Source organism: Orycteropus afer, unplaced genomic scaffold (assembly GCF_000298275.1).
Source record: "Orycteropus afer afer isolate SDZICR_OR568_19922 unplaced genomic scaffold, OryAfe1.0 scaffold00075, whole genome shotgun sequence".
In the NCBI taxonomy this organism is placed as follows: domain Eukaryota; kingdom Metazoa; phylum Chordata; class Mammalia; order Tubulidentata; family Orycteropodidae; genus Orycteropus; species Orycteropus afer.
In genome coordinates, this window is record NW_006921662.1 from 9,124,172 (window position 1) to 9,148,963 (window position 24,792).

The window sequence follows — 24,792 nt, forward strand, 5'->3', positions numbered from 1 at the left end:
TGTGTGTTGCTCATTCCAGGTGCTGTTCATTTGTGGAGGAATGAAAAGATAGGTGTGCCTGGAGGCGCTGGGGGATGGACCTTTGGTCTGGTGTGGAATTCCAGCAGTTATATAAGGTATTGCAGTTTACCAAATGTGTTTAGACACATTCATTACGGATTGAATTCTCACAATTACCTCGTGAAATAGATTTTATCCCTATTTTACAAGTAAGGAGGGCTGGTGATGCAGTGGTTAAACGCTGGACTGTTGTTTGGAACACAGCAACCACTCCAAGGGAGAAAGATGTAATAGTCCGCTTCTTAATGATTTACAACCTTGGAAACCCTATGGGGAAGTTCTATTCTGCCCTATAGGGTCACTCAGAGTCAGAATCGCTCAAAGGCAAGGGTTTTTCGTTTTGTTTTACCCGTGCATAAAGTGGCTCAGAAAAATTCAGAGACTAACCCAAGATGACACACAGTTCTAATAATTGACTGAACGCCGAGAAATCTGGAATCCCAATCCTTCCAATCCTGCACTCAATCAACCACCTCCCTCCGGCGTCCTGGAAAATGGAAACAGGAAACTTAAGCAGAGGAGGGTGTCAGGTCGGGACAGTGGATAAATCTGAGCAAATATATGTAGACCAAATTATCCCACCATTCTCTTTTGTCTAAAGTCCTGTGTTGTTGTTGTTGTTTGCCGTCGAGTCGCCCCGACTCATAGCGACCCCTCCTTGGGTTTCCGAGGCAGTATCACTGGAAGTAGGATTGCCCAACCTTCCTTCCCAGGAGTGGCTGGTGGGTTTGAACCGCCAGACTTCTGGTGAGCAGTCAAGTGCCTTAGGCACTATGCTACCAGAGCTCCTAAAGTCCTGTACACACAAAAAAAATTAATAAATACAAATAAAGTTATGGACAAAGAAAGGTAGAAGAGCCGGGCTACACAGGGCTCAATAAAAGTTGGGAGAGGGGCGTGGCTTCACTGGGAGAAAGCGTCCCTCGGGGCGTGTCCTGTAGCGGGGGCATGGTCTGCGGCGGCGCAGGGCACCCGGGGCGTGGCTTTTCGCGCAGCAGGTTCTGCTGGATTTTTCCAGTGGGGGGTCAACGGAGTTGTTGGACCATGGCGAACTGCGGGGCTTCGACCGGTGCCGGCGCGGTCCGGCGGCCGCTGCACTCGGCCCAAGCACTAGATGTAGCTTCGGCCTCTAATTTCCGGGCCTTCGAGATGCTACACTTGATCTTGGACTTGCGGGCTGAGTTCGGGCCTCCAGGAAGCCGGAGCCTTAAGGGCTCAGCGGCCCTGGAACTGCGCTGCCTGGTGCCCGAGGGCGCCAGCGAGCTGCTTCTCGACTCGCACCCGTGTCTCGAGGTGACGGCGGCGGCGCTACAGCGGGAGCAGCCCGGGTCCGAGGAGTCGCCCGCAGAGCCCGTGCCCTTCCACACGCGGCCCTTCTCTCACTATGGCCAGGTCTTGTGCGTGGCTTTCCCGCAGCCCTGCCGCGCTGGCGAGCGCTTCAAGGTGCTGCTCACCTACCACGTCGGGGAGGGACCTGGGGTGAGTGCGACCCCCGGCTCCCAGATCCCCGGCACTTGCCGCAGGCCCCACCGGGCCGCTTCCTCCTAGCCTTTCCGGCTTCTGGGCCGACACGTACTCCACCCACCCGGGGAAATGGAAAGGAAGAGATTGATTCTTAAAGCCCTCATGGATGGGGGTTCTAAGCGTCCCTCGTGCACGCCTCTTGTCCGCCCTGGTTCAGCCCCCTCTTTTCCTCACAGGCTCTGGTTTCCGCTCCTCTGGCATTTCATCTTGCTACACCACTGGCCCTTTCCATCTCTCTTGCCTGTCCTCCCTGAAGATTGTCTTAGTTTGCCCAGGTCATCCTACATTCTCCCTCATTACACACCCCCAATATCTAGTTTCCATTTTCGCAGGAGGAGGTAACCTTATCCTTTCTGGATAACCAGCTATTCACAAATTGAACTTAACACTTTCGGGCCTGCATCTCTCTCTCATGAATTAAATCAGCCCCTTAATTTCTGCTTTATGGCTGCCCTGGACAATGTGGATTAATTAGCCAGATGCTGACTGGGTCCTCTGTCCTGTGTGCCCTTCTAGTTCCACAGGCTAAAACAACTCTCAAACCCAGATAATTATTTTTTGAGCTCTGGTGGCGTAGTGCCTTAGGCATTTGACTGCTAGTCAGAAGGCTGGCGATTCAAACCCATCAGTCACTCCTGGGAAGGAAGATTGGACAATCTACTTATTATAGTGATACCACCTCCGAAACCCAAGGAGGGGTCGCTAGGAGTAGGAATCAAGACAGTGAGTTTGGCTTTGTTTTGTTTTGTTTTCTGTGAAATCCCAGGTTTGATGAACAAAAGAATTAAAGTGAGAACTGGAATTAGGGTGTACTATCTGGTAGCATAGAGGCTAAAGCACTTGATTGCTAACCAGAAGGCTGGCGGTTCAAACCCACCAGCCACTCCTCGGAAGGAAGGTTGGACAATCCTACTTCCGTAGTGATACTGCCTCGGAAACCCAAGGAGGGGTCGCTATGAGTCGGGCTGACTCAACGGCACATAACAACAACAACAACAACAATCTGGTAGCGTGGGAGCTCTGGTAACATAGTGGCTAAAGGCACTTGACTGCTAACCAGAAGGCTGGGGGTTCAAACCCACCAGCCACTCCTCGGAAGGAAGATGGGGCAATCTACTTCCATAGTGATACTGCCTGGGAAACCCAAGGAGGGGTCACTGTGAGTCGGATCCGACTTGATGGTACATAACAACAACAACATGTGGTAGCATAGTAGCTCTGGTAGCATAGTGGCTAAAGCACTTGACTGCTAACCAGAAGGCTGGCGGTTCAAACCCACCAGCCACTCCTCGGAAGGAAGGTTGGGCAATTTGCATCCACAGTGATACCACCATGGGAAACCCAAGGAGGGGTTGCTATGATTCTCATCAGACTGGATGACATACAACAACAGCAACATATAATTAGAGTACAAGTGAGAACTGGTGTTAGGGTATACTAGGCTTTATAAAAGGAGCTCTGGTGGCTCAGTGGTTAAAGCGCTCAACTGCTAACCAAAAAGTGGGCAGTGCTTCACAGGAGGAAGACGTTGACTTCCTTAAAGATTTATAGCCTTGGGAACTTTGTGGGGCAATTCTTTTCTGTCCTGCAGGGTCACTATGAGTCTGAATCGATGGCAGAGGGTTTATTTTTTGGTTTAGGATTTATAAGAAGGAATCCTGGTGGTTAATCCACCAGCGCACCTTCCGGGAGAGAAAGATTTGGCAATCTGCGAAGAGTTGTTGAGATTACAGCCTTGGGAAACGTATAGGGCAGTTCCGTTCTGTCCTATAGGGTCATTATTATGAGTCAAAATCAAATGGACAGATGGCTTGGTTTTTGGCTTTTTGGCTTTATAATAGCTTGGCCTTCTCACTGTTAGTTGATTCTCAAATCTTAAGTTGTGTTTGTGGGGGAGTGGGGACAGATACTGGAAATAAGAAGATGGAAGGTTATGTAACTCCTGTCTGAAAGAGTCAGTTAGAAAATCCTTCATGGAGATAACTTAGATAGCTCTTGCTAGTCATTTCTCAGACAGGGTGGGTTACAAATTTCACAATTCACTACTTGCCTATGATTAAAATTTGCTTATCTGGCCAGCCATTTCCCCTTTGGTCTTAGAATTGGCTCAATTCTTCTTTCACCATTGGTGTAATAAATTAACCTTATGATTCATTCTCTTTTTTTTTAATAATTTGATTTATTTTGTTGTTGTTGACAATATGCACAGCAAAACATACACCAATTCAGCAGTTTGTACATGTCTCATTTAGTGACATTGATTATGTTAAAGTGTGTAACCACCTCACCTTTCTTTTCTGTGTAGTTCCTCCCTTTTTAACATAAATTCACTGCCCCCTAAGATTCCTATCTAATCTTTTGAGTTACTGTTGTCAGTTTGATCCTTTATAGAGAGTTCTTAAAAGTGCATAATGCTCATGGCAGGTATTTCTTACTAGTTAAGCTAAACTGTTATTTGGTTTTAAGAAGACTTCGGGGGATATTTTTGGTTTAAGGTTTAAAGATTATCCCAGGGCAATAATAGTTTCAGGAGTCGTTGAACCTTTATGGCTCCAGAAGTCTGGAGTCCATGAGACTTTGAAAATTTGTTCTGCATTTTTCCCTTTTTGATCACGATTCTTCTATGGAATCTTTGACCAAAATGTTTAGTAATAGTAGCTGGGCATTATCCAGTTATTTTGGTCTTATGGCAAAGGATCTTCTTCTTTTTTTTTAAATGAATGAAAAAGTACTTAAATGCAAATGGATTCTAAGGTAAAGGAAAAACCCAGTGTCCTGTAAGTCTGTAAAATGTTTGGTTACTTTGTTATATTCTGGTTCCTGGTTTTTGGTAGGAACTGGAAATTCAACAAGTGGACTGGAAAAATGAACCCCTCCCTGAATTTGCCTGGTAAAAGTGGCACCTCAAATGGAACATCACAATTGAATAACTTTAGGACATGATGTTCTACACTTTACAAACAAGTACCCTTTGCACTGTGAAGGTCTGCATTAATGGCACTTGTATTTCTTCCTTGCCATCTTCTCATTGCCACCATCCTAGTGAAGGTTCTCACTTTAATCACTGTAGCAGCCTCACCCTGACTTTAAACTCTCAATAGTGTACATACAGCCAACTCACTCTTTCGTTTCATTTTCTTTACATCATTATTTTTAAAACTCAAGCAAAAATGTTGAGTATGGAATTATGGCAGAAGAGATGTTACCCAGTATTTATTGAGATGTGCCACACACTGGTATTAAGTGCTTGGTGTAAGTTGTCTTTATATAACTGCATACTATGGTGCCTGGTATGCAAGGAAGATTCTGTAAGTATTAGCTCTTATTGTTAACACATTGAAATTGTATGTTAATTAATAGACTTTATTCCTGAGTGGTACAAACAAGTAATGCACTTGGCTGCTAACCAAAATATTAGAAGTTCAAGTCTAGCCAAAGGCACCTTAGAAGAAAGGCCTGTTGTTGTTGTTATATGCCGTCGAGTCAGCCCCGACTCATAGCGACCCCTCCTTGGGTTTCCGAGGCAGTATCACTACGGAAGTAGGATTGCCCAACCTTCCTTCCGAGGAGTGGCTGGTGGGTTTGAACTGCCAGCCTTCTGGTTAGCAGTAAAGTGCCTTAGGCACTATGCTACCAGAGCTCCTAGAAGAAAGGCCTAGTGATACTTAAAAAAAAAAAATCAGCTTCTGAAAACTCTGTGGAGCACAGTTCTTCTCTGACACCCATGGGTCATCATGAGTTGGAATCCACTTGACTTGGCTTGACAGCAAATGGTTCTTGGTTATTTTTAAAAAAACACCTTTAAATTAATAGAAAAATTGAGCAGGTAGTACAGAGTTCCATATCCTCCACACACAGTTTCCCCTATTACTAACATTTTACATTGGTGGCATAGTGCCCTAAGGCATTTGACTGCTAACCAGAAGGCTGGTGGTTCAAACCCACCAGCCACTCTTTGAAAGGAAGGTTGGGCAATCTACTTCTGTAGAGATACCGCCTTGGAAACCCAAGGAGAGGTCGCTATGTACTCGATGGCAGTGTGTTTGTTTTTTTGTGTATGTTATAATTCGTGGACTGACTGTGATTTTATTTACTAAAGCCCATAATTTACTCAGATTTCCTTAGTTTCTACTTAATATCTATTTCTATTCCAGGATCCAATCCAGAATAACACATTATATTTAAGTGTCATGTCTCTTTAGACTTCTTTTGGCTGTGGCAATTTTCAGACTTTCTTTGTTTTTGATGACTTTGATAGTTTGTGTGCTGGCCAGGTTTTTTGTAGGATGCCCTCAATTGGAATTTGTCTGATGTTTTTCTCATGATTAAGGTGGGTTTATGAGCAGAAGATCTCAGAAATAAAGTGCCATTTTCATTACATTATATCAAGGGTACCTACTGCCAACATAATTTAGGACTATTGATTTGACCTTGACCACCTAGCTGAATTAGTGTTTTGTCAGGTTTCTCCCTGGGGAGTTACTTTTTTTTTTTTTAAACTGTAATTTGGGTGAAAAGTTTAAAGACCAGATTCACTTTCCATACAGCATTTCACACACATGTTGTCTCATGACATTGACTACAATTTACCCCAATGCAACAGCACCCCTTCTACTTCCTCCCAATAGTTACCTCTTCCCTGTGTCCATCCCTCCATGCACTCCTGCCCCCTGAACTATCTCCTTGTGCATAAACAGCCCTTCTTTCTCCCATGATTTTTCTCTCTAAGGAGTGTGTATACCTCAGGTACATGTTCATCTCTTATGCCTGTCTTTTATTTGGCTGGAAACCATAGGTGTGGGTTCAATTCCAGACCTGAAGGGCAGCTAGGGACCATAATTTCAGTGGTTCAACCAGGCTCTATCAGACCAACCAACCTGGTCCCCCCCCCCTTTTTTTTTCCCCAAATGATTTTGAGATTTGTTTCACATTGTTCTCCCTCTCTATCCAGGATCTCCTACATAGATCCCCCTCTGAATGGTTGACAGTGGTAGCCGGGCACCATCTAGTTCTTCTGGTGTCATAGTCATATAGGCTGAGGATTGCATGGTGTACCAGTCACAAGGACTAATTGTTTCCATGAATATTTGGTTTTCTTCATTCTTCTTTGCTCTGGACGAGGAGAGACCCATCGTTGCATCTAGATGTCCCTGTGGAGTTACTTTTATTCCCCTTTCCATTCTGTGTTCTTTGGAAAGAGACTCATTAAATTATTCCCATATCCACATAGGTACACACACACACAAAACTCAAGCTAAGAAAAACCCAACATCATTGTGGCTTCATTATGCCTTTTAAAATTGGTCTCAAATACAGCTGTATTCAAGGTCCCTCCTTATACCTGCCCATTCATGCTTCCTACCGCTCTATCCAAAACCTACTTCCAACTCCCAGAGCCTCCTTCCATCCGTGCCTTTACTCAGATTACTGCTTACCTCCCCAGGAATGTCGTCTTTCCAGCATCTAAATCCTGCTCATCTTTGAAGGCCCAACTGGAAAGGTTTGCTTCCCTTATGAAACTTTCCTTGGATAATCCAAGCCTTCTCTAAATTCTAAATTGCATTTAGTACTGACATATTCTTCTCCCCACTAGTCATGCCTGTGTTGTAAGTGAACTTTTCACTGTCGGCAAACGGGGTTATAATCATTTCAGTTTTGCCCTTGGTTTAAGGGCTAACAGAAAACAAATTTTAGAATCATACAGCCAATGCTTGTAATATAAAATACATCTGTCTGTTCCAAGAATGTAAATTTTAGGAATGGAGAACACATATTAATCATTGATTCCCAGTCAGTCAGATTCTGCTTTTCTGTGTCTTTCATCACAAATCCAAATGCAGTGGCTTCAAGTGTTTGTGTTTTGATGAGAAAAGACTACAGTGAGAAGGAAACACAGGAGGGCAGCGTGACTCAGAGGCCAGGTCTGAGATTCCTGAGATGACCCATGGGAGACAGTGAGGAACAGGCCCTTTGTGGTGGCTCTATCCTGTGAAGTGTAGGTAATGCCTTGGCACGGGTTTCAGGGTGGATTAAATACACAGTAGGAGAGAATGTCCTATCACAGCCAAACTTGCTAGCAGAAAGATTTTAAAGATTACCTAAAATTCTCCCAGGCCAGCCAGCTCCTTGTCTCTGGCTGGGCTGAGCTCATGGAAGAAGTGTCAGTTCTGAAATAATTCTGTTCTCATAGGTTTGCTGGCTGACTCCTGAGCAGACAGCAGGAAAGAAGCCCTTTGTCTATACCCAAGGTCAAGCTGTGCTAAACCGTGCCTTCTTCCCTTGCTTCGACACTCCTGCAGTGAAATACAGATATTCAGCCCTTATTGAGGTAAGGGGACTAAGGTTAGGTGCTCCTGCCCTTGGGGGTAATAATTTTAAATCTACTAGATCACATTTCAGTTGGTAAATCATACCATCAGTCCAGTGATAGGTGTGAAAAATTCTTTACTCCCACATTCTCCAACCTATAGAAATTGCATATAGCCTTCCTCCAAATCCCATTGGTTTAGCACAGATTTAGTTTTTTAAAACCTTTGTGTTTCCCACCATGGGCTCTGGGTCATCACATGAACACACAGTTTGCTGGTCATTGCTATTTGTCAAGCTAATCAAAAGGAGAGTCTCTCCAGTTAAAATCTCCTAAGGTTTCTCTGTTGTCAGGTCCCAGATGGCTTCACAGCTCTGATGAGTGCTAACACCTGGGAGAAGAGAGGTCCAAATAAGTTCTTCTTCCAGATGTGTCACCCCATTCCCTCCTATCTGATAGCTTTGGCCATCGGAGATCTGCTTTCGGCCGAAGTTGGACCCAGGTAGGAGCCAAAGACCCCACAAGCAAGGTTGGGTTGACTGAGAGGCAAGGAGGATTGTGATCAGTGGACCTGCTAGGGTGGTTTGTGGGGCCATCTCAGATCTACTCTGTGGAGTCTGGAGCCTTTCTGCCACAGAAGATCATGGGCCGTGAGTCTAGCTAGACTTTTTTTTTTCCTCTCCTTCTCTCATTCTAGTTCTGTCCCTGCTGTCTGGAATGAGATCATCAGACCTCCTAGCAGTAACTACTGTCTTGGGCCAGCTTGCAGAGAGATATTAGAGCTTAGGCAGCAGTTTTAGAAGCATGATTTTTTCAGTATCTTTAAGTTCTAAATTCCTTTGAAGTAACTATATTTGCTTTTTTATCTTTTCACCAAATGTCCCCATTTTCTGTAGCACTTAATTCCTGGAAACACATCACTTTGATCTCATTAATTCTCTGGCGAGGGAAATAGAATCTCCCTTCTGTCTGTGGCAGGTGCATAAACTTAAGTCTCTGGTAACAGAGGTACCGCTGTGAAGTTGGATGGATTTAGTGGAGATACAAAAGGATTTTTTAAGGTTTCTTGAGAAGAGAAATTTGACCGGGAGTGTGGATTTTTCCTCGCTCTCATTACCTGCTTAATCCTGCTGTGAGAGCATCGGAGGTTAGACAGCAGAGCGATGACACTTTTCTGGGCTCTGTTGCTGGTCTTTATCTTTGGCTCTGTTCTCAGTTCCTGCAGTTGATGGTGTCCTTGACAGGATTAGTTACAAGCCTCAGACTTCATGAGTGGTTACAGTAGCATTCCTCACTAGTGTCAGGAATCTTAGTTCCTAGGTATAAGATGGAAGAGTAGATGGGATTCCATTGGTCTCTGCTTCCAGCACACATAAAACAATGCCAGTCTTGAAAGACAGTACGTCCTCCTCTCTTGAAGTGCTGTCTTCCTAACAGAATACCACTGGATAAGCAAAGGAATGTCATCTTTGCAATAGACAGGAAAATAGGTAGGTAAAGAAATGCAATTTTAAGAGAATTGACTTTTTCCAAGGTTCTCCGGAACTATAATGGGAAATGAAAGCATAGTATCTTCAAAACATATTGGGTAATGATGGTTTTTTTCTGAACTCTCTGTAATGAAATGGCAATACAGTACATCAGTCCAGTTGGCAGAATTCATTAACTCGTGATGATAATTTATTCCTCCCCCATCAGGTGGACAGTCCTTGCCTGATGAGTCACGTCTTAGGGCCTTATAGATACAGGTGGGATGTGCTAAAAGGGAAGGTCTTCTGGCAAAGTGTACCACCAGTCCCAGTCCCTGTTACCATGGGAGGAAGAGTGTAATGGTTATATCCCAATAGGCCCTTTCCTGTGTAATCTTTTCTAATCCTCACACCACCTCCATGAAAACCAAAACCAGACTCATTCCTTTTGAGTCAGATCCTACATATTGATCCTTCCTTGGGTTTCTGAGGCAGTATCACTATAGAAGTAGATTGCCCAACCTCCCTTCTGAGGAGTGGCTGGTGGGTGTGAACTGCCAGCCTTCTGTTAGCAGTCAAGTGCCTTAGGTGAGGGAGGTGTTATTGTCTCCATTTTACAGAGGAAGTCTGGTGACATAGCTGATATGGGGTGATATTGTGGGCAGAACTAGAATTCAAATCAAGGTATTTCTATTGTAGATTCAGTGTGCTTTTTTCTGTACTACTTGTGACGACACTCTAACTTGACTGAGAGCACCCTAACTTCCTTTGACAGAAATATGTGTACTGGTGAAAGTATCTTAGATGGTCCCTGTGGTCTCTGTCTAGCTTGTCTTAAACTTGTGGGTAGTTGTAGCAAGCTAAAGTATCGTGGGCTGAAGGACTGTTGATTTTGACATCCAAGCTGGTGATGGAGCAATGCATACAGAAATTCCTTGAAGACTGATCCCTGTACCATGATCTTTTTGGCCTTGTGCCCTGTCACATCTTTGGTGACATTGTGCTCCAGAAACCCACGCTTCAGGGCTTCTTGACCTCGTCTACTCCAGAAACCTTCTCCACTCCTCTCAGCCATCCACATTCAAAGCCACACTCCAGAGTATGACTTTAGACATAGGCATCTTCCCAAACTATACCATATCAGAAATTGTAAATACTTTGGCCTTGTTCATTTTCTGACTCCACCCTACCAAGCTGCTCTGATGGCCTCACTCCTGCTGTATCCCACTGTATCTGCTGGTTGAGTTTATGGAGACCTCCCTTCTTTGGAGCGGCACATTTCTTCTGGGAAGTCATCTTCTTCTAGCCGGCTTTTCTCTCTGGCCCAGGTACATGGCTGACCATCTCTTCCCAAACCCCCATGCCATCTTGCTCACAGTCCTGCTCCTACCACAATCCTACTGTTACCTTCCTCTACTTCTATCTCTGGTGCTCTGGTGGTATAATAAAAGGACCTCTGGTGGCATAGTAGGTAAAGCATTTGGCTGTTAACCAGAAGGTCAGCAGTGGCTATTGCTTTCTAGTCTCCTTTGTGGGCTCTTCTCTGCCTGGCCCCTTATGTGTCAGTATTCCCCAGACTTCTGTCCTTGACCTAGTCTTCTCTCCTACATGCTTTTCTTAGGAATGCTCACCCACTTTGGCAGTTTAATAGGTGTACTGCAGCCAGGGGGATGTCTCTCAGAACTGAATCTGGTAATATCACTTGTTGCCTTAAAACATTCCCATGGCTCTGAGGGAGTGTTTAATGGGTCAAAGAAGGTCCTTTTGGACCTGGCCCTCTTGGACCCCTCATGCTGCATTTCCTGCCACCCCTCTTTACCCCTTATTTGATACTGTACTTTTTAGTAATCCCAGATTCCTGGTGGTTCCTCACAAGCTTCATGCAGTTTTCAGCTGCTACCAGTTGTAACACTATGTGTGTCAGAGTAGAACTGAGCTCCATAGGGTTCCCAGTGGCTGATTTTTAGAAATAGATTGCCAGGCCTTGCTTCTGAGTGCCTCTGGACGGGCTTGAACTGCCAACCTTTCAGTTAACAACTGAGCACTTTAACCATTTGCACCCTCCAGGGACTCATTTTCTACTGCTAGGCCTTTGCTTTCCCTTTATATAGAACTACCACCTTTCCCACCTTTCTTTGCCTAGCTAAGTATTATTTATCTTTTATTTTTCCAATTTTTTATTACGATTTGAGTGCAAATATATTTTCAACATTTCATGTACACTTGGTTTCATGGCACCCATTACAGTCCCAACAATAGAGAACTCTCCTCCCATCTCCTCCCTGTGACTTCCCCTACCCTGTGTCCTTCTTATCTGTTCATTCCTGTCTGTGTAGCTTTCCCTCTGTGCAAATGTTGCCCTTCTGATTTCTCACAGTTGATTGATCTAAAAATATGGAACGCTTCACAAATTTACTTGTTACCCTTGTGCAGGGGCTATGCTAATCTTCTCTGTATTGTTTCAGTTTTAGTATTTGTGCTGCTGAAGTATTACTTATCTTTGAATTCAGCTCACTGTGCACCTGAATGCTAAAAGGCGTCCATGAACTCAGCCTGGGTCCTGTGTTCTTTGTTGTACTCCCACAGCACCCTGTGCATCCTCTAATCACATTTACCAGATAAGTGGTTGTTGGCCTCAGTCAAACTGCTTGAAGCCTGAAATCCTTTCCCCAGGTCAGAGAGCTGGACTTAGAAAGGGACTTTTGGTCCTAGGAGCCTCAGGCCCTCCTTGAGACTTGAGAGATGCCTGATACTGGTTTCCCTGTTCTTTTTCCTCCTGTGAGAATAGTTTCTGGATTTTACAAAATCAGAGGAAGCTGCCCCCCAAGCCAGCCTTGAACCCATCCACTTTGCCATCTGGCTTTCTGTTCAGTGTGCCACATCGGAGAGCAGCTCCTAGAGCATCCAGGGCTCACTGGCCAGGCACAGGCTGTGGCTCTGGTGCCCCACATTCTGGGGTCAGCCTGTCCTGGAATTCAGTGAATGGTCCTGGGCTCATCACCTCCCTGCTCAGTTTTGGCTTTTAATTGGCCTGGGTCTCCTGTGATTTTTTTTTTTTTTTTTTCCTTTTTTCCCTTTTCACCTTTGTTTCCCCATCTTTTAAAATTATTATTATTGATTTGGGTGAATGGTTACAGAGCAAATTCGTTTTCCATTCAACAGTTCATCCCCATTTTGTTTCATGACATTGATTGCAATCCCCATAATTTAACAGCTCCCTTCCCAGTTCCTCCTTGTGGTTACCTTTTCTCTGTGTCCTTCTTTCCTGTGCATTCCTGCCCTCTGAGCTACCACCCAGTGCAAATGCTGCCCTTCTGATCTCCCTTGGTTGATTGTTCTAAGGAGTGTACCTGCCTGGTATAAATGTTCACATTATAGCCGTGTCTGTTGTTTGGCTGGAAGCCACAAGAGTGAGTTCACTTCCAGGCCTGAAGGGTGATTAGGGATCATAGTCTCAGGAGTTTGACTAGTTGGTCAAACCACTAAGCTTGGTCATTTTTATGATTTTGAGTTTTGTTCCACATTTTCTCCTACTCTATCCATGATCTCCAATTTTGATCCCTTTTTGAGGCTGACAGTGGTAGCTGGGCACCATCTAGTTCTTTAAGTCTCAGGGTCATGTAGGCAGAAGTTCTCATGGTCCACTAGTCCCTTGGACAAATTGTTTCCATGCATCCTTAATTTTCTTCATTCTTTGCTCCACATGAGGAGAGACCAATTACTGCATTTTAGATGGCTTCTCGCAATCTCTTAAGACCCCAGTTGCTACTCACCAATGTAAAACAATACTTTTGTGTAGTATGTTACTTCAGTTGAGTTTGATGTCCCTAGTGACCATGGTCCCAAGTCTGTGGTTTCTCCATCTTTTTATTATGAAAATTCCAAACATGTAGAAAATTGAGAGATACACTGGACTCATGTATAGCCATTTGCTTTGCCTGATTATGTATGTGGGGATTATTTTTTATTTTTGCTAGACCATTTAAAAGCAAGTGAATCAGCATGCCTCTCCTAAGACTGAAGATGTAATTACACCTGAGAAAATTAACAATTCTCAATTAACATTAATAAGTCTGTCTTAAGATTCCTTTCAAAGTTCCAAAGATTATATCATGAGAATCCTTTCTAGACCTCTCCTGAAGCAGGGACAAGGGCACTGACATTTATTGTATGAGCCACCGTATGAGGGCTTTTCTTTTAAACAATTTTTGCAAGATTGCATTCAGTGTTGTTGCTATAAGCTTATAGTACTGTAGGTTTGGCCTCTGTGGCCACCTCTGTGAAGCTGCCTTGGGTTCTTATTTCTCAGGTGTGGTGAACAGTCTCTAGGGTTTGCAGGTGATCTGATCTTGCTTCCCCTGTCCTGGTGGCAGACCATACTATCACCTTCATGTGGTTAAAATATGAGACTGAGGCCTGTTTTCTGCCTCTCCTTGTGTTTTCAGAGTCAGGTCACCTCTAGGGTCTCTAAACACTGCTCTGGGCTCTCTGCTCTCTTGTCTGTAGGAGCCGCGTGTGGGCTGAGCCCTGCCTGATTGAGGCTGCCAAGGAGGAGTATAGTGGGGTGATAGAAGAATTTTTGGCAACAGGAGAGAAGCTTTTTGGCCCCTACGTCTGGGGAAGGTATGGTATCACTCGACACCAGTGTGTTTTGTTAAAACCAAACCACTGGTTTTCCTTTCATTACTGGTGCTGCTTCTCTTCCTCCTGTCTCCTAGAGCAAGGTCTCCCTAATCCCAGAGGTGAAGGGGAAAGGAAGAGAAAGACAAAGGGATGAACCAGCCTCTTCCATTGTTGCTGAGGAAGAGAGCCTGGGAGAGAGGGTTCCTGAGATGAGAAAAATGTGCTTCAGGATTGCCAAGTTTGGAGATCAGAAAACACTTGTCAAGGGAACTTTGTTGACTTGTCTTTCCTCGTACTGGAAGTAGCTTCACATTCCATGTTTTCCTTTGACATCTTCAGACTTTAGAATACTTAGAGGCTTAGGGTCCACTTTGGCCTTTGCGACCCCAAGTTGAACTGCAGTGAGCTGAGTGTCACAGAACTGCTAATATGCTCACACCCCTTTAGGAAGGGGAGAGGGAAATGGACTGGAGAGCAACTTCTGGGTAAGAAAGCTCCCCTGGAAAAGGGAAGTTGCCATCTGTCGGTGTTGCCAGTTGGGAGAAGGACTGAGGAGCCTGGGCTTCATTTTCAGCACTGGGCCCCTGGGTCTACATGGCCTGGTTAGTGGGCACATCTCGTAGAGCCTGATAAAAGGCTGGGGAAGTCATTGCTTAGGCACGTAGGGCAGAATTTGTTCTGGGGAGCTGGGGCCTCTCTGTGACCTCTTGCTTTTTTGGCAGATATGATGTGCTCTTCATGCCTCCATCCTTTCCATTTGGAGGAATGGAAAACCCCTGCCTGACCTTTGTCAGCCCCTGCCTGCTAGCAGGGGACCGCTCCTTGGCCGATATTATCATCCACGAGATCTCCCACAGTTGGTTTGGGAACCTGGTCACCAATGCCAACTGGAGTGAATTCTGGCTCAATGAAGGCTTTACCATGTATGCCCAGAGAAGGATCTCCACAACTCTGTTTGGTAAGCCGTTCCCAAGTGCATTGCTCAGCCTGTTAGCCAGTATGATATTCTTTTGGGACCTGGGGACAAGTGGCGTGAAGTGGTGAAGTAGCAGAGCAGAAAGCTCAGATGAAAGGCCATGGAGAGCAAATCCATGGAGACCAAAGTTGTTTTTAAGTAAGTCATTCTCACTTCACTGCATGTCACTAGACTCAGTAGAGGGTAATGGGGGAGAGAGAATCTCAATATGTATGGAGTGAATGAACTAATAGGTGAACTAATGGTGAAACTACCCCCCCCACACACACAGACTCTACAGCCTCTGTGTCCACCTTCAAAGCTGAAGCCCCACTAGATACTTTGTTCTCTCTCAAATGAGGTGTAACCCCGGGGGGGCAGCATTACCCAGGATCATTCACCCAGACAGCTGGTTAATTTAAGAATAAATCATTAAATCATTACCATCTGTTGAACATCTATGTGCCAGCCTTGTGCTTGGCAACTTAAAAAAATACATTATTCAACAATTTCACAGTAATTCTATAAAATAGATATTACTGTTATTTTGTATATGAGAAAATACAATTCTGTGAGAATGAGACATGTGGCCAAGCCCTTAGCCAGTGATTGCAGAAGGTGGGAAAGGCCACAGCCAGCACTTGGACCCTTTCACTACACTGCCCCATTTATTTTTAAAATGTGATGTTTGTTGTTTTTCTCCGATCAAGATCTATATTTGGCATATATGGAAAAACACAAAAAATAGAAAGAAAATGTACCTATAATCTCACTGTCCAGATGATCAGTATATAGGTTTCTCCCACATCCAAAAGTAGAGTGTTCCTCTGAAACCTTTCATAAGCCAAAATGCTGTAAAATGAAAAAGCAATTACCATTAATTTATATGGGAAAGATTTTTTGACAATTCTCAGACCTAAAAAAAAAAAAAAACACCCTACCAAATCATACCAAATAACACATAAAACCTAAAATAACTTGAACATACAGTGTTCACAGATACCATTCAAACCTACAGGGCTTGATACTGAGATGCTGCATATTGTTTCCGGAGAAAGAGCTTGGTGATGCCACTCACCCTGCTCATGATGTGCACTCCTTCTTTAACGCTTGCTGCAAAACAAATGGTGAACGCTGAACCCTAGTTTCACTTCGTACCTTTTTTATTAAAAGGGAAAATCATCGTGGGATTTCTTTCGGTTAGCAAAAACAGGTACTAATATAGGTCTTTTGGAAAAGCAGTGTGGCATAAAGCGAATGTTTGAAAAGTGGGGGATAGCTGTATATGTCCTTTCAAACTTTTTTTGTGTATGTTAGTTACCAAACCATACATGATTTTACAGCCAGGTTTCTTTTAGCTTAATAAAATTAAATATTTTTCCAAGTCATTAAATTTTCTCTTAAGACTGCACAGTATAGATGTTTCATAATTTATTCAACCAATCTCCAGATATTTCCAGTTTTCCATTGAAATATTTTTACAAATATCCTTACGTGTAAGTCTCTTTTTCCTTACATATAGATTTTTTTCAGTTCAGATTATCCAGTAAGGATAATTTCCTAGCAACATAATTTCTGAGGCTGAACATTTCTAGAGATTTTTAGTATATGTTGCCCTGTGGCCTCAGAAGATTTATACAAACTTAATTTTTTACCCATTGTATATACAACAAGAACCTGTTGTGAACAGACTCTTAATTAGGCACTAAAAATCCTATAGAGTGAGTGTTATTACCCCATTTAGCAGATGAAGAAACTGAAGCTAAGAGAGATTAAGTAATTTGCCCAGAGTCAGAACATCTAGTAAGTTGCAGCACTTTCTGGACCCAGATTTTCCTCCAGTTTCCTCACTCAGGAGCTTTGGTGGCGTAGTACCTAAGGCATTTGACTGCTAACCCAAAGGCTGGTGCTTCAAACGCACTAGCCATTCCTCAGAAGGAAGGTTGGGCAATCTACTTCTGTAATGATACCACCTCGGAAACCCAAGGAGGGGTCGCTATGAGTCAGGTCCGACTTGTCGGTAGTGCATTTGGGTGTTTTTTTGTTTGTTTGTTTCCTCAGTCATATGAAAAATTTTCAAAGGTTTTGTCAAATTACCAAACCAACCAAACTCACTGCCGTCGAGTCGGATCCGATTCATAGCGATCTACCTTGGGTTTCCGAGGTGGTATCATTACAGAAATAGATTGCCCAACCTTCCTTCCAGAGAGTGGCTAGTGGGTTTGAACCTCCAGCCTTCTGGTTAGCAGTCAAATGCCTTAGGCACTACGTCACCAGAGTTCGTTTTGTCAAATTACTGTCTCTAAAAATAAAAATATACTGACAGGGAAAGTTAACTGTCAGAGGAACAAGAGTAAATGATTCCTCAAGTTCTCGTTTATGAGAGAGATGACAGTCTGAGCTGACCAAGTGTTTTGTAGCCACAGGTTGCTAGGAGCTGAGTAAGGTTCTCTGTCAGTGACCTCTTTTGCCCTCTGATCCCCAAAAAGGTAAACTTCAGGTATCTGCTGTCATTCTCCTTATGACCACCAGGGGGCAACACAGCCCCTTCTGTCAGGAAAGTAGTTGGGTGTCCATGACTAACGCTTAGGACTTATGGTTTATTTTTGCTCCAGGGGCTGCTTATACCTGCTTGGAAGCTGCAACTGGGCGGGCTTTGCTGCGGCAGCACATGGACAACACTGGCGAGGATCACCCGCTCAACAAGCTCCGAGTGAAGATTGAACCAGGTCCTCTGTCAGATATCTTCTCCCCTAAATTGAGCTCAGAGCCCCAAGTTGGTTCAAGCTTCATGTTAATCACTACATGTACACTTAGAATATCTTCTTTAAGAGTAAGGGACCCTCCAGAGCTCTTTCTAGCCATTCCTTGGCTTCTAGGCAGACTGAACCCCAGCTATTTCAGCAAGATAGGAGTTCTCTCTAGTTCTTAGTGACCTCACCATTGCTTTATGCTGTTTGGGTCCATATCATTTTACAAGGCACTTTTCCATTCCTTCTTTATCATCAAGTCAGACCTGTGAGTTTTATAAAGCAAGTGTTAAGCCTTATTTCACAGAGATGGGACTGAGCTCCAGACAAGTTAAATGGCTTGTGCAAGGTCATGTATCTAATCAGGGCATGACCAGAACTCGGGTTCAGGTTGTCTGTCTCTTGAGTTCAGAGCTTTTTTTTTTTTTTTTTTTTTTCCTCTCTTATTTTTAGTTCCATGTGTGACTAATTGAAAACCTTTCTGTGCAATTAAAGCTCATGTTCCTTGTTGTCCTTGACTGTGAAAACAAACTTTTTGTAGACTGGTAATTAGTACGTTTTAGTCTGGAACAGTCATAGAGACAACACAGTGTTCTGGGGTGGGAAGGTCAGGAGTGTAAGTGGCTTGTAGAAGGAACTGTGCCCTTGCTCTAGCCCAATAAATAATTGAGCACTCACCTGAGCAAAGCATATCCCAAGAGTAAGGAAACTTGCTAGTTCCTCTGGAAGGCTGGTTTCTTTGTCCTCTCTTTGGGTACTTAGTTAAGATGTTAAAGATCTTTCAAGTGCCTCTGGAGAGGCCAAGATGAATCTGGAAACATTTTTGGCCTTATACTTTCTGGGGAAGCTGAATTCTGTTTCTTCTTTAGTTGGTCTTCGAATCCAGAGCTAGAGAGGGCCAATGAGTACTACAGGTTACAAATGCTCAAATCTCGTCCATTTTCTTCACTGTCAGGTGTTGATCCAGATGACACCTACAATGAAACCCCTTATGAGAAGGGCTTCTGCTTTGTCTCCTACTTGGCCCATTTGGTGGGAGATCAGGATCAGTTTGACAATTTTCTCAAGGTATGGTCGGTCAAGTCTCAGATGAGGGGGGAGGGAAGAGGAGCAGATGAAGCAGCCAGGCCAGAGTACCAGGATAGAGGCAGAGGGTGCACGAGATAAGGGCTTGGAGGAGGGCTGAGAAATATAGGGGGTCTTCTCCCCAGGGGATCCGGGGAGGTTCTGAAAAGCACCTTCCCTTCTCACAGGCCTATGTTGATGAGTTTAAATTCCAAAGTATCTTAGCTGATGACTTTCTGGAATTCTACTTGGACTATTTTCCTGAGCTGAAGAAAAGGAAAGTGGATTCCATTCCAGGTAAGCAGGAGAACTGGCCACAGGCTTCCAGGAGGCAGGAGAGAATTATATCTCATTTACATTTGGAAAAGCTAAGGTAGAGGAGGAAAGTAATGGATCAAAACCCAGGATCCCAGGCTTGATAGCACAGAAATGGCTTCTCTTGATTCCTCTCTGCTTCGTTTTCTTCCATTTTGTTTCTTTACTCTCTGCTTTCTTTCTCATGTCGTCCTTGCTCCTGGGCACACATAATCAGCTCTTTAACTCCATCCAGAGAGCTGCTGATGCCCAGGCTCATTCTCCCATAGCAGCAGTAATGGCAGCAGCCCCTACCTTAGGAGCATGGAGCTGCCTCAGACAGGTAAATTCTGAATGAGGGGAAATCCTAGTGGCTGCCCTGATTGAGGTTTGAGAGGCACTGCCTCCTGAGAGAGTGGGGATTACTAATCATGGAGAAGATGGTCCATTAGTTGTGTCCCCACTTTGTGTTATGTGCTTTGATCACTGTGGGGTGGCTTTGGTTAAGTTAGCCTCCCCTGGCAGCTGGGCTTAGTCAGGGCTTAGCAGCACCTACTCGCTGGTTCCAAAAAACAAACCAAACCCACTGCTACCGAGTTGATTGCAACTCATAGCGACCCCCATTGGGTTTCTGAGGCAGTAAATCTTTATGGAAATAGATTGCCCCTTCTTCCTTCCGCAGAGTACCTGGTGGATTTGAACTGCCAGCCTTCTGATTAGCAGTCAAATGCCTTAGGCACTATGCCATTAGAGCTCCTCTTATTCTCTGATTAGAGGCCTACATTTCAAGGTCACAAAATTTCATAGCCAACGACAGTTAATAATAGTGCTTTCCATGAACCAGGCAGTAAAATCCTTACAACAGCCAAGCATGATAGGCCACCCTCATTTTACAGGTAGAGCTAAGGCTCAGAGAGGTGGAGTTACACACTTACGGCTTCCCAGCTAGTTAACAATAGAGCTGAGCTGGGAACCCAGGTGGCCTAGTGCTAGATAGAGCCAAGGTGCTGAAGCACCAGGCTGTTCTGGTGGTCCAGAGGAGAACATGAACTTGAATAAGACTAAGGAAGCATCCATCAACCTGGTTCTGACAATGTAATGTTGACTTAGACCAGAAAAAAACCACTTTTTTTCTTTCTGCAGAAAAAATATAGTCCATTCTTAGTGTAACTGGGAGCCTGCTGGAACAAGCAGTGGTAGGAGAGTGGTGTTAAATACTCAAGGAAGCATTTGGGATGGAGAGAGGCAGAAAGGAGCTCAGGTCTTTGGGCAAGTTGACCGTGACCCTGCCAGAGACATTCTGACCTGTATCGTCTTTGACTAAATAGGTTTCGAGTTTGATCGATGGCTGAATACCCCTGGCTGGCCCCCCTACCTCCCTGATCTCTCCCCTGGGGATGCACTCATGAAGCCTGCTGAAGAGCTGGCCCAGCTCTGGGCGACTGAGGAGCTGGACATGCAGGCCATTGGCGCTGTGTCCGTCTCTCCCTGGAAGACCTACCAGCTGGTCTACTTCCTAGATAAGATCCTCCAGAAGTCCCCTCTTCCTCCTGGTAAGAAAACGTGGGTTATTTCTTTCAACGTGATGGATTGAGACTCCTTGTGTGAAGAGCTAATTATGTCACGAGCCAGAGAGAGACTTGGAAAAGAAGTTACGGTACTCACCCCGGGCGACTACTAGATGACATCAGAAGGCTGGCAGGTGAACACAGTGCTTGTGCAAGGAGTGTGGCAACAGGAGGATACAGGTTATACACATGAGTGCATGGGGAAGGAGATAGCAAAGGCGAGCATTCATCAAGTCCTCAGCTTCTCAGGCAACTCTTCTAATCTCTTTAAGTTACTTAATCCTCATAACTGCTCCATGAAGTAGGTAGATAGAGAAATAGGTAAGTAGCTGCTGTTGAGTCAACTCGGACTCATGGAGACCTTAGGTACAACAGGACAAAATGTAGCCTGGTCCAGTGTCATCCTCTCAATTGCTGGCATGCTCCAGTCCATTTTTGCAGCTACCATGCTAATTCATCTCACCAAGGGCCTCCCTCACCCTTGCTGGCCCTCTGCTTCATTGAACATGTTGTCCTTCTCCAGGGGTTGATCCCTTCTGATGACATGTCCAAAGCAAGTGCTCTGTTGTGATCCATAAGGTTTCCATTGGCTAATTTTCAGAAGTTATTTGCCAGGCCTTTCTTCCTAGTCTATCTTAGTTTGGAAGTTCTGCTAAAACCTGTCTACCGTGGATGATCCTGGTGGTATTTGAAATGCTGGTGGCATAACTTCCAGCATCATGGGAGCATGCAGGCCAACACAGTACAGCAAACTAACAGATGGATGAGAGGTGAAGTAGGTACTGGAGTTATAATCCCCAGGTAACAACATGAGCTTGAGGCAGAAGTAGGTCACATAAGTGGTGAGACTGGGATTTGAACCTACTCGGCTTAAACTCTTAACCATGAATGTTATGTTGCTGCTCAGTCAGAAATGATGGTCACCATGTGCTGGTGTTAAGAAAAATTTTAAAGCAAAGATGACTTTCTGCAGGTTAGTGGTAACAGATAAAGTAGGACAGAATATTTTAGGGGGATGCATGTGCTTTAATCTGGAAAAGAAAAATGGGATGATTATAAGAGCAAAAGTTTATACTGATATTAAAGAAACATTTGGTGGAATTAAGGTAAATAAACATGAAAGCAGGACATTGTCATTTCTCGGCATGAAGTGAACAGAATGTGTGGTCAAGTGGGTAGTCAAGAACCTCCTTGAATATTCCCAGTGCTTTTGGAGGACCCAAGGGTAGACACTGGGATGGGGCTTTTCTGCTCCTGAAGTTAGCCTGCTACACGTGACTCTGCCCACAGAGTCATGACTAACGCTTTTCTTTCTCTTTTATGTTGTTGTTGTTATATGCCGTTGAGTCAGACCCGACTCATAGCGACCCCTCCTTGGGTTTCCGAGGCAGTATCACTACGGAAGTAGATTGCCCCATCTTCCTTCTGAGGAGTGACTGGTGGGTTTGAACCGCCAGCCTTCTGGTTAGCGGTCAAATGCCTTAGGCACTATGCTACCAGAGCTCCTTTCTCTTTTATAGGGAATGTGAAAAAACTTGAAGAGACGTACCCAAACATCTCAAATGCCCGGAATGCGGAGCTAAGACTGCGATGGGGCCAAATCGTCCTAAAGAATGACTACCAGGAGGATTTCTGGAAAGTGAAGGAGTTCCTGCAGAGCCAGGTGGGTGACTGTCACCTACATGTCTTTCTCAGGCACAGGGTGGGTCCCTCAGCCATGCTTGCCAGAGATAGCACCTCATCAGAGCCTCAGGGGTCTGAGGTACATACAGACCACCTCTGGAGCTAAGGAGAGGAGATGGCCTCCTGGGGGATCCTGCTCGAAGTCCTATTGTTAGGTAGGGCTTGAAGAGGGCTTGCCCTGAGGGACAGGGAAGCCCATGGGCTTGGGGGGCTTTTTTTCTTTTAGGTTATTTTATTGTGATGAAAATATACATAACAAAACATATACCATCTCAACAATTTCTACCTGTACATTTCAGAAACGTTTTTACAGCCTTCAAGTTGTGCAGACATTCTCGCTATCCTTTTCCAAATCATCCCACCACCATTAACATAAACTCAGTGCCCACTGCTAATCTTGGGTTTTGGTATACTTGCTTATTTCATGTCAGTGAGAGCATGCAATACTAGTCCTTTGCGATTGACTTCTTTAGTTGAGCATGGTATTTTCAGGATCCCTCTGTGAAGAGGTGTGCCTCAGGGCTTCATTTCTCTCTATGGCTGAGTCCACTGTGTGTTGGGGAGCTTTTGGTGAATCAGCTGGTGAGGCCTGAGGGAGAAATGATCAGAGCTGGTCAGCACTGACCCCATAGTGAGAAGTGGAGTGGGGGTGGGAGAGCTGCTCATTGGGAAAAGACAAGAGGGTGTGGGGGGGTGTCAAAGGGCAAGAAAGATTTGTGAAGGATAAGATACTGGTCTCAGCTCCCTGGGGAAACCCTGTGACTTGGGAAAAATTCAGACAGCAGCAGGATCTCGGATCACCCTGCCAGAGTTGCCTGTTGGGGAAGGGCTTAGGGGCTCTCAAAGTGAAGTCATCAGATTCCAGAGCAGGGAAGAAGCTGGGCTGCATGTAAACCAGGACTGATGCCCTCCTCCATTTGAGGTGGGTGCCTGTTTGGAGATGTTTGGAGCCCTCTGAAGGCCTCGCTGAGCCTCTGGATTTTAGAAGCTTGTGATGCCACTGGTTTATGTTACATGAATCTGACTCGGATTTTCCTCTGCTTTACTGCAGTTGGACTTTGTGTGGCCCTCAGTTTTCTGTGGTACAGCCTTTGGAATCTGCCAGTCTCAGATTAACTTGGTGGCTGGCCACCAACAGCTTTCCACCAGTCTGGAGCCCCATTATGTTAGTCCTCATTGTCTTGTTGAGTGTGGATATCCCTGTGTTCTCATGGATTGGGGTGAATATTGGGATATGTCTCCATGGGTCTTTGGCATCTGAAGAGATGCCACAGTATGAGCACTGCATGCTCTGGGAGGCTCCTCATTCCAGCATTGATACCCATGTCCCTTTTGGCACCTGACCATGAGTGCTGTTACACTGGAACCAGGGGACAGGAGGGCTGGCCAGATCCACTGAACAGGCTGCTTAGGCCGTGTGTGTGTGTGTGTGTGTGTGTTTCACGCAGGGGAAGCAGAAGTACACCCTTCCGCTGTACCACGCGATGATGAGTGGCAGCGAGGTGGCCTGGGCCCTCGCCAAAGAGACCTTTGCCTCCACCGCCTCCCAGCTCCACAGCAACGTGGTCAACTACATCCAGCAGATCCTGGAGCCCAAGAGCAGTTAGAGGCTCAGTGTGTGGCTGCTGCTACTTCAGCCTTCACAGGCTGTCAGAATAATCATTTGTTCCCAACTGCCAGTTCTCCAGTCAACTTCCTGAAGTTTATATCCCCTCAGGATAATCTGTTCTCTGGGCTTAGGTGTCTGTGACTCTCAGGGCACTGCTCTGGTGGGAACTTCTCTGGAACACTGAGGGCTAAGCCCAGGGAACTCCCCACGGCTCTCCTCAATGCACAGACGGCCTTCTCCTGCCTCCACACTGATGTCTGCAGAGTGGATTTTATTATTTCTTTTTTGCTGATTCTTTAGATACTATGCAAAAAGCTGGCATTCTTGTAATTCTTCTTGGGTTTGATCTTATTTTAATAAATGTTTTTAAGTAGAAAGTATTGCAGTTGGGCTTATGGATTGAGTGACTATTAGATTTCTTCTACCAGGTGTCCCCTCTGTGTTTGGGTGTTCTGAGAAGGTCAGTGGAGGAGACCCAGAGAATGATAGTGTCCCTTTGCCCAAGCAATCCCCAGGCTATATAAGTGGGGATCCCACACATGCATATGAAGCGTGGAAGTATGACTGGCAGGGCAACCTGGTGCAAGAATGGTGTACAAAGGGATCACGCTCCTGGGCCCTGGGACGGCTGCTTGATTCCCTACCTGCAGTATCACTAATCTATCACTGAAAAAAATGCGGGTTCCAGTGTTACTTCCTGTTGTTGTTGTTGTTGTTATGTGCCGACGAGTCGGCCCAACTCCTAGCCTTCTCAATATCCCTGGGCTTCGCTGGGCCTACCCTGCCTGTGTTCTGGGATAACTGTTTTAATGGTAAATAAAGTCTAGTCATAACTTGGCACTAAGTTGTGATTTCCTGACTTTACCTCGTGGACCTAAGCACTTA

The 24,792-nt window shown here is 44.9% G+C and overlaps 1 protein-coding gene and 1 non-coding gene across 2 annotated transcripts; one reads left to right on the forward strand and one right to left on the reverse strand.

Annotated features, from left to right (window-relative positions):
- The first annotated feature begins 1,104 nt into the window (after positions 1–1,104).
- LOC103197293 (arginyl aminopeptidase) lies at positions 1,105–23,905 on the forward strand. Its single transcript, XM_007941188.1, has 11 exons — positions 1,105–1,539; positions 7,775–7,912; positions 8,245–8,393; positions 13,867–13,983; positions 14,706–14,941; positions 17,554–17,667; positions 18,644–18,756; positions 18,942–19,050; positions 20,376–20,600; positions 22,136–22,278; positions 23,747–23,905. Exons 1-11 carry the CDS (start codon positions 1,105–1,107, stop codon positions 23,903–23,905), a joined length of 1,938 nt encoding a protein of 645 aa, XP_007939379.1.
- On the reverse strand, positions 11,749–11,851 carry LOC122150022. The gene has a single exon (XR_006163446.1). It is a non-coding gene; the product is annotated as a U6 spliceosomal RNA (small nuclear RNA).
- Positions 23,906–24,792: the final 887 nt, after the last annotated feature.